This window comes from Gossypium hirsutum, chromosome D05, assembly GCF_007990345.1.
Source record: "Gossypium hirsutum isolate 1008001.06 chromosome D05, Gossypium_hirsutum_v2.1, whole genome shotgun sequence".
NCBI classification, from domain to species: Eukaryota; Viridiplantae; Streptophyta; class Magnoliopsida; order Malvales; family Malvaceae; genus Gossypium; species Gossypium hirsutum.
The window spans coordinates 25,875,005-25,885,599 of record NC_053441.1 but is presented as its reverse complement, the minus strand read 5'-3'; the positions used below and the strand labels follow the sequence as shown (position 1 = coordinate 25,885,599).

Genomic DNA, 10,595 nt, shown 5'->3' with positions numbered 1-10,595 from the left:
AAAATAATAATAACATGACATTTTATAAAATATTAAAAACATACAAGTTTAGTAAAAAAATACATCTGGAATGAATATGGACAAATGAGCGTGTCTATATTTAGATGCATCTTGACAATCTTTGTCTAGATTAATTCTTGATTTGAAAAAGAATTATATTTTTTTATTAATTTATATATTTTTACTGATTTTTCTAAATGTTTTCAATTTATGTCACCGCGTGTCATATTGAGAGGTTACCACGTATTGTTATTGGATTAGCCATTAATATCACATCAACAAACTAACTGCATTAATGCGGAGTTCGATGATAATAATAATAATAATAATAATGATAATAATAAACACATCGCACGCCACTAACCTATTGAAAATGAAAAAAAAAAGTTACTTACAAGATCAGTCTCCCTTTAATAGTTGAAATTTCAATTTAATCTTAAAATCAAATTAAAGTTGTAAATAAGTCCACAATGTAAAATTTATTATTTCATCCGTAATTTTCGAAATAATTTATTATAAAAAAATTATCACATTTATCTTGATTTGACGCGAAATTTAGTATCAAAATTTTAGATGGGTTTGAAAGGATTATTTCTAGCGGTAAGCTAGAGACTACCTTTGAGAGGAATTGTTTTATGTAAAAACTTTGGTTTCTTCCTAAGGCCTAGCTCTAGGGATGAGCATTCGATCGAATCGAATCGAAAATTTTCGAGTTAATCGAGTTTTCGAATCTCATTTTATCATTCTAACTTTATTTGAAGTTTTCTCGAATCGAGTCGAGTGAGATGGAATTCGATTCGAATCGAATCGAATCGAATATATTTGTTCGAGTTAAATTTTAAAAAATAATTTTGGGTCCTTGTAACCATTGTCATCCATCGTAATAAAATTTGTCCACGTTAATCAAATTTTTTATTAACTTTCATCACTTCATAATTTATTTATTAATTTTTTATATATTGGTTAGCTTCTTTGCTTGCTTAGTTGTTTCAATTATCTTCAGATTCTTGTCACTATGTATTTTAGAATTAAAAAATATATTAAATGTAAAAATATGATTTTTTAATAAAAGTTATTTTAAAAATAAAATGTGAAATTGATACCAATATAAAATTTTAACACGAATATTTTATGACATAATTGATAATTCAATTTTAATATAAATATTCAATATGACTAAACAATTCAATAATATAAATAATATAAAATGTGAAATTTAATTTAATAATATAAATAGTAGATATAAATAAAATTATTACTATTTATGTTTAGTGATTTTTTTTGGATAATTTTGATTTTTTATTTGAGAGTAAAGGGTGAGAAGTAAAAGTTTAGGGGAAAAATAAAAAAGTTTTGGGAATAAAAGTTTGAGGGAAAGTAAATAGGGGGAGTAAAATTTTGGAGGGAAAATATTAAAAAAAATTGGAGGGGGGAGGGTTTGGGATAGATGAGAGGTGAGATGGGAAGGGAATAAAAGTTTTAAGTGAAAAGTGGGAGGGAGTAAAAATTTTGGGGAAAATAAAAGGTTTTGAGGGTTTTTGGGAGTAAAATTTTGAGAAAAAATAAATGGGAGAATAAAATTTTGGTGGGAAATGGATTTTGGGTAGATTGGGGGGTTGGGAGGGGAGGGGAGTAAAAGTTTTGGGGGGAAAGTGGGAATGAGTAAAAGTTTTGAGGGAAAAGTAAAAAGGTTTGGGAGTTTGGGGTAAAAATGTAAAATATTATAGTTTGATATTCGAATTATTCGAGTTATTCGAATTCAAAAACTCAACTCGATTCGAACTCGAAATTCGAAAAAAAATTCAAGTTGATTCGAATAACTCGATTAACTCGAATATCTCGATCCGTTTAACTCGAAATTCAAATTTTTTTTCGATTTTTTCGAGTCGAATCGAGTTTTGGTCACCCCTACCTAGCTCTCTTCTCTTACCAAAAATAATAATAATAAACATGATACAAAAACATAAATATAACCAATTTTATATAATATAATTTATTAATAATATCAAATAAAACTTTTATAAATACATAAGAATTTAAACATTACTATGAGAAGAAAAATAAAAAATATATATGGCAAAGTATCATGTCTACTATCTGTCCACAAATCATATGACCTTGAGTTGAGTCTTGATCGTCTTCTCAAGATTATTTGTATGATGTCATTCCAAATTAATGGCCCGATCCATCATGAGCATGATTTGAAGGCGGTTTCACGTCAATTAGGTTTCTTCGAATCTCTTTAATGACTTTCTTTCCTACAATTATAACCCAAAAAACAAAAGCAATGAAGAATCACAGGAAATAATTAACAACGTAATAGTTTTTTTATTGAGCTTACCAATAAAGCTAGTGTTTGTGGTTGATGTTGGACGCATGAGTAGGAAAAGTGATAATAGTAATAGTAGAACAAGTATAGAAAGCATAGGGATAAGCCATATCCTATAGGGCATGTTCGATCGCCGAGAAAATTTCTGCCCGTTTTGATCGGATTGGATTGTGATTATTGTGGAGGAGAAGAGAGGACTTCGAAACTCGGTTTTGAATGGCTGTAATAAACTCATAATTTTGAAAAACAAAACCAAAACCCTGTTCTTTTTCCCGTCCATGATTTTTCTTCTCCACCATTTTCCACAAATCCCTTTGCACTTTCCACTGATATTATTGGTCGAAGATACGTAAGTCATCTAATAGTGTAAGTTAGAGTCTTAGTAATTCTATTGAATTGAGTATAATCGAAGCATTTCAATTACATTTTCTATTTCTTAAAGTGGAGAGTGACATAGCTAATTAAAAACACTTTATTCATATCCAATTATCTTATGGCTTTACAAACCCGTCTATACTTGATTTTAAGTTTAAGAAATTCTTTTTATATGATAACTAATATAATGCCCGTGTTTCACGTCGAGTTTAGTGATTCATGTTTATATATACTAGATTTTATGACCTTACGGGTCTAAAAAATTAATTATAAATAAAACTAATTTAAATTATAGTAAATATTTATTATTTATCTAATATTTATATTTATGCAATTAAATTTAAATTTGTGCTCTAGTAATTATGATAAATTATGCAAATATAAAATAAACTAAAATACAATAAAAATATCGTATGAAGGTAAATGTACCACAAAACCCCGTGCATTATACCTTGGATTGTATTTTAATCTCTCTATTGAAGAAATGGGCAAATTGATATTTGTACATTAGATGAGTGAGCAAACAACTGTAACGATCCAATTTCTAGTGGTGTTGAAAAACCCAATATGGAATTGAATTGCTAAAACGAGATGGTTAATTTTGGAAGTGAAAATTTATGTGTTGTCTAAGATAGTGATAGATTAAATTATTTAGTAAAATTAGAATGAATCGACTGATAATTATAGTACAATATTAAATTGTAAAAGTAAAATCAGTATTGAATTTTTAATTTAAAAAATAAAAAGGGACTTGGTTAGAAATTAAGTTAGGGACTATAGGATAAATTAACCCATTCTATATAGGATTAATGGAATGAAACGATTATAAGCACTAACTAGTAATAAGATAATTATATTGTGATAATAATAGAATTATATTAAGGATTTAATTAAGTTAAATAAGTTAAATTAAATTAATTAAACTATGTTTATGTTAAAAGTTAGTGGAAGCGAGAAGCATCTTTTCCATTCTCTTCTTCACCGTCCAAGAAAAGAAACAGGAAAAAAGAAAAAACCCCTTCCTTCTCATTTTCACCGTTGCCGTACCTTGCTAAGAGTTAGGTGAGTTTCTTTCTTAAATTTTTGGTTAAGTGAGAAAGGTATTCATGACCCCTTAATTAATTTAGAGAATTAGCAAGTTTAGATATAATATTTCATTGTTGGAAAATTTGAGAAATGTGATGTTAGAAGATCAAATTCATGCATGAATGAGATTAGATTAATTTTAGTTAATAGACCCCGCGTGTTGGCCTGATGCTTAGGGTGTTCACCGTCCCAGGTGTGGTTTGGGTTTGAGTCACACTTGCCGTATTGTTGTCAGGGCTTTTTACTCCTCTTATAATTCACCAAAAATATTGAAATCAAGATTAGATTATTACCAAATTATGTTTTACCAAGGACTTATATTTGTAAAAGGTGAAAACTTTAGGGTTTATTAATAAATAATAAAATTAAGTGTTAGAGTTTTAGATCAGTAGAGCTGTTAAGGTTATTAAAGATTCAGTTAAAATGGTTATGCAGTTGTGGCTCCGTTAGTAGACCTTGTTGTCATGTATAAAAACCCTTGTTATCTTCATGTATGGTAAGCATTAATCTGACAGTATTGCTTTTCATAGAAAATGTTCCTTTGTGTTTATTGTATTGTATTGCACCTTTATCTTTCTTTACTATAGTTTAACAAGAAGTCGCCGTACTATATTTATCAAGTAGGATCTAAATTCAATTGGATAAATTGTGCAATATAAATGTTTTGAATATTAGAGTAGTGAAGGACTAAATTGAATTAAATGCATTAATATTTGATTTCATTGAATTGTGTTGAATTATGTGATTAACGACGTTTCTATAATTGTATTATTGAACATAGTCAAAGACAACTTTGGAATGTAAAAGGCAAAAGGAAAAGAAAAGTCGGACGTCATTATAATCAATATGACTATGCATCGAGGTAATACTATCTTTTCCCTATAAACTTTGAATAATGGATTCGATTGATGATATTTGAATAATATGTGATAAATGTTTGAAATTGTTTTGGATGTGATTATGAATATTTGGACATTGATATTATAATGATATATGTTATAATGTTAATGCCCCCATTAAACAATGTTAGATGTAGTCTGGTATAGTTGGCATGTCATAGGGTCACCGATATAGTAATTTACTAGCCATCGTTGTCGGGCAACCCGGGATGATAGAATAAACAAATACTAAAAGTCATTGTTATCGGACAACTGGGGTGATAGAATAAAATAGTACTAGTTCACAGAGGGTTGTGGACTTTCTTGATATATAGATTCGAGTATCCGTCCTAATGTTTATCATGGATAATAGGGGCTAAAATGAATAAGCATGAGAATTGATATTGAATGTGAAATTAATAATAAAGTTGGAAAAAAAGAAAGATAAGATTAGTTAAAGTAGTAAATATCAATGTAATTGATGCTTGTTATATACATACATACATACATACATACATACATACATACATACATACATACATACATACATACATACATACATGCATTTAATTTAGTTCATTGTTAATGAAATGTATTTGAATTATATTAGCACAATTGAGTATTCAATATCTAGCGTACGGTTTTGTTTATTTTTGTGTGAAGGTCTTGAATGAGGATTTTCATAAGTTGAAAGTGTCAAAGCATCTATTCTTAACAACTCAACTCGAGAATCATTTTTCTACCTCTTTTGTTTGTATATATGTGCTTGAGTTGGAATGACATATACCCAGATTGTTTTGGGCTTATTGTTTAAGTGATCATTTTGGTATATTTGGTATTTGGCCTATAAGGTTTTATAAGATGAACTTTAACCTTTAATTAGTAGATAATTATGATAGTTTATGCAAGTTTGATTATGAGAAATAGTTAGTTAAACGATGATACATTGATGGTTATGATTTGATGATGTTTGATAGTATTTATATAACACCCCTCACCCGGAATGAACCAATACATCATGAGTAAGGGATGATACATTTGGACACTAAGGCTACTTAACTCAAACATCAAATTTAAAACTTTTTTTTTAAAAACATAAATAGACTCTTTGAAGTTATTTAAGTCATTTCTAGACTTTAAAGTTTTGTTACAAACGAGGGCCATTCGGGACTTATTTAGGTCAAAATAGGGTAAACAAGGTTAATGTCGCGACACTGGAAATGGGTGTCGCGACATTGAGGGCAGAATGCTCCAATGTCGTGACACTGGCTTCTAATGTTACGACAATGAGGGAAAATTACTCTAATTACATGTCCAATGTCGTGACATAGATTTTTGATGTCGCAACACTGAGGATAAGTTACTTGAAACATGTCTAAAACATCTAAAACAAAGTCTAAACAATCCTACATCATTCCATAACACTTCTAAACATGATAAAATATAAATCTCCATCAAAACATCATATAGTTCAACATATAACTCAATCAAAATTTTTAACTAAATTCATAAGGTTAACAAAATGATCAAGATTCATTAAGTATTTTCTCTAGAAATCTTGTACACATGACCAAGAATTAAACTTACCATTAAAATTCACTAATGTTAACATATAAATTTATGTATTAATAATAACATATGATGAATTTAAATAGAGAATATCCATAAGGAACTCTCAAATTAACATTCTATAACTCACTTACCAATTTCACTATTAAGACCACTTACCATTTTATTTTTTAGCCCAATTGTAGCCTTGATAGAACACGTAGGATATGCGGAATGATTTCATGAACTTGAAAATTATACATGAAATTTCATGCAATGCGTAATGTCATACATAAATTTTAATAAGTGAAATTTTAATTTGATTAAAATTTCACAAACCATTAACAAAATTGTTGAATTAGCATCATTTCACATTAATATATTGCATACACAAACAACTATATTAATCCAATATGAAAATAAATGTGTATATCTATTACTTTAAATGTATACAATTAAATCAAAATCAAAGTTATATATATAGATATGAATATTATATATCATTTTACTTTTTCTAAATGAAAAAGTTAGGAAAAAATGCTTTTACATTTGCTTAAAAAAACACTTTTATAAAAGCAACAAGTAACAAAGCCTTAAATTTGCTCAGCCGGGGTTAATTTGAAGCAGAAGATGTTTCTTTTTGTTAAATTGTTGTTTTTTAGGTTGAGTGGTATCTAGTTTGAGTTTTTTTCCCCTTGTTTCTATATTGTTTTGTTTTGTTTTTGAAAACCTAAATTATTGTTTTTTTTAAAGCACTAAATTATTCTTTCACTTGTCTGCAAACGGGATACTATCTCTTGCTCAGTTGATATGGTCGATTGGAGCTGTTTTACCAACAATTGCTGTTGTACTCGATTTTCTATTTATAACAAATCTGGTTTACCAAACGCCATGCATAGTTCCTAAAACAAACATACGGGCGGAACCGAGGACCTCTTGTATGAGAAGACCTAGAAACCACAATGACGACCGTCGATGGTGCGGCCATTGCCCTAACCCTGTCAACAATTCCACCCTCATCAGTTCCAGGCTTAAGCCTCTATATATGTTCCATATTTCTCTGTAAGCCTCTCACAATTTCTCATACATACAGCCTTAAAACCTAGTTATATATATTTTCTTTTCCTCTTTATTTGACCTTGGCTTCATCATGTTCGTCGAGAAAATCCCAGGAGATTATGAGAATGGTGATGTCAACAAGAACTTGGACGATGATGGTCGTGTCAAAAGAACCGGTTAGTTTACCTGAAATATGTTATATATACATATATATATATATAATATCCCGGCTTTTCATGTTTTGTGTAAATAATATAATATTGTATTATTTTGATTTGAAGGGACTTGGGTAACTGCAAGTGCTCATATTATCACTGCTGTGATCGGGTCAGGAGTGCTATCGCTTGCATGGGCGGTTGCTCAGTTGGGTTGGGTGGGTGGTCCGGCTGCTCTAGTGGTTTTCTCCTTCATCACTTACTTCACCTCTACTCTCCTTGCTGATGCCTATAGGGCTCCTGACCCTGTCAATGGACAAAGAAACTACACTTACATGGATGCTGTTAGAGCTTACTTGGGAGGAAGAAAAGTCCAGCTTTGTGGATTGGCTCAGTACATGAATCTTACTGGAATAACCATTGGTTACACTATCACTTCATCTATTAGCATGGTGTATGTATAATCATTTTCTAAACTTTGAAATTTCTCTTCTTAAACTAACCCTTTTTGATGTCTTTATTTTTATTTTTATTTATTTCCCTTGTAACCAGGGCGGTGAAAAGGTCGAATTGCTTCCACAAGCATGGGCATCATGCGAAATGCGAGACATCAAACTACCCATTCATGGTCATCTTCGGCTGCATTCAGATAGTTCTGAGCCAAATCCCCAACTTCGCCAAGCTTTCATGGCTGTCAATCATAGCATCCGTCATGTCTTTCGCTTATTCTTTTATTGGCCTTGGACTCTCCATTGCCAAAGTTGCAGGTAATGCTGAATTACAAACAAAATTGATCAATATATTTGGTTTTCTGTTGTATTGAATTTCATATGCAAGTAATTTGTTGTCTGAATTCGGTGTGAATAAGGTGGGGAAGAAGATGTAAGGACAACCTTAACAGGAGTGGTAGTAGGGGTGGACGTGTCGGGGTCTGAAAAGGTTTGGAGGACACTCCAAGCTATAGGGGACATTGCCTTTGCCTATTCTTTCTCCAACGTCCTCATCGAGATTCAGGCGAGATTATATATTTTCCATTTTTTACGATTTTCATTTCTAAAATTCAGACATTTAACCTCCAACAATCCACGAAAAGCACTTTCCAAAGACACAAAAACATATTACTTATTTGTGCTGATACATAGGCTGCACTATTGGAGCACTTCTTTTCCTATTTCTTGCTATTAATAACAGGCATGTGTGGTTCTCTCATTTTCCAGATTCTTACATAAACCCTTTAATTTTTTTTAAGTATTTTGATATATGCTAGAAATTGAGAGTTGAGACACTGCATTCGTATTGGCCCTTTAATTGATATATGGTTACCGTAGGATAGCGAGCGACAAAGATCCCTATGGACCTTTAAGGATTTTAGTGACTGATTCTTATTGGCCATTTGTAGACAAGAAGTTGAAAATACAATGAAGTAGCTCAATTCAAGAGATGAAATTTAATTTTGATTTATTTAGTTGGCGTCGATTTGGTCAAATGTGCATGTTAACACCGATTTATTTCTATGTTATCTCATTTGAGTGATTATTATTTATTTTCAGGACACAATCAAATGGAGCCCAGTAGTACCGGAGAACAAATCAATGAAGAGAGCAACCGCTATTGGAGTATCAACAACAACTATATTTTATGTACTTTGCGGCCTTGTTGGTTATGCAGCCTTCGGAAACGATGCACCCGGGAATTTCCTTACTGGCTTCGGCTTTTACGAACCCTTTTGGTTAATTGACTTTGCCAACATTTGTATTGCCATTCATCTTCTTGGTGCATATCAGGTAATTTCTCTAACCTTTTCGAGATCCGTGTCTTGCATACCATTTAGGCTCCTAAAGCCTAAGGCCCAAGGGGTTGACGGGTCTAAGTAACGTGATTGACATATACATCCAGGTTTTTGCCCAACCGTTGTTCGGGTTCGTGGAGGGCTGGTGCTCGAGGCGATGGCCGGGTAACAGGTTCATTACAAGTGAACAGGCTGTAAGAGTTCCATTCTATGGTGTGTATTACATCAACTTGTTCAGGTTGGTTTGGAGGACCACGTACGTTATTGTAACGGCATTGGTAGCCATGCTTTTTCCTTTCTTCAATAACTTCTTGGGTCTTATTGGAGCTGGCTCGTTTTGGCCATTAGTAGTCTATTTCCCAATAGAAATACACATTGCACAGACGAAAATGGCTAAGTACTCGTTCAAATGGATGTGGCTCAAAATACTGACCTGGGCCTGCTTGATTGTTTCACTCATTGCTGCTGCCGCTTCTATTCAAGGACTGATTCAAAGTCTCCAGGCATACAAGCCCTTTCAGCTTCAAGATTAATCATTGTTGAAGATCACTGTTCTTCCGGCCGGACTGCCTGCAAAAGGTCAAAGAGTGTCGTCGGAGTTTAGTCTTCAACCGTGCTTCAAAAATTCTATATATGGAATATAATGGAAAAGGTTGTTCATTAAGAAAGAATTTAGTGGAAATTAACTAGGTAGTTTGTGTTATCTTCTGAAACAAAATTATTGTAGGATAAAAGTTTCTGCTATTGGTGCTGCCTTGCTCTTTCTTGATAACCAAAGCATTAGAGAGGATTAAATCAATTCTCAATGAAGTGACAAATTGTGGTCACTCAATTGCTAGATTCAACGGTAGGGACAAACGTACGTCTTTCCTTTGGCCTTTACCATATAAACACTTTGAGCTTCAAAAAAATGATAAATTTACTTTCAAATCCTAAAAATTAAATAAAATTATAAATTAATACAATAATAAAAATATACTTTAACCTTTCAAAAAATTTTTGATTCAAAATTGTCCCCCACAATGGAATTCTTATTTGCCCCTGTCCGTATAACATCAATAATATTTGACAAGGATTTGGTTATGATTACTTTATTTACAACCCCAACAATCCCAGATATGGACCCATTAACACAAGGCAGCATATATACCAGTAGAAGATTCATAGCTGAATAACTAGTATGATGGATATGTAAATCATATATCTGGTCAATGCACTTACTATCACTAAAATGATCCTTTATGCTTACCAGATAATTACTTCTATGCTCACTCGACAGTTGCTCCTATGGTCCCATAGTCTTGTATTCATCAAGATTCTCCATTATCAGACTTTGAACCACTTTTATTACAGATTTATCCACAGCATCTAAAGAC

General features: G+C 31.6%; 1 protein-coding gene across 2 annotated transcripts; it reads left to right on the top strand.

Moving 5' to 3' along the window:
* Positions 1-373: 373 nt before the first annotated feature.
* On the top strand, positions 374-9,901 carry LOC107903144 (amino acid permease 6). 2 transcript variants are annotated; one of them, XM_016829188.2, is made up of 7 exons: positions 374-416; positions 7,392-7,451; positions 7,557-7,884; positions 7,983-8,197; positions 8,299-8,444; positions 8,981-9,214; positions 9,327-9,901. In XM_016829188.2, the coding sequence occupies exons 1-7, from the start codon at positions 374-376 to the stop codon at positions 9,750-9,752; spliced, it is 1,452 nt and encodes a 483-aa protein (XP_016684677.1). In that variant the 3' UTR covers positions 9,753-9,901. The 2 variants fall into 2 exon arrangements, with proteins under 2 accessions (XP_016684677.1, XP_016684678.1); XM_016829189.2 differs by lacking the exon at positions 374-416 and having other exon boundaries at positions 7,367-7,451.
* Positions 9,902-10,595: the final 694 nt, after the last annotated feature.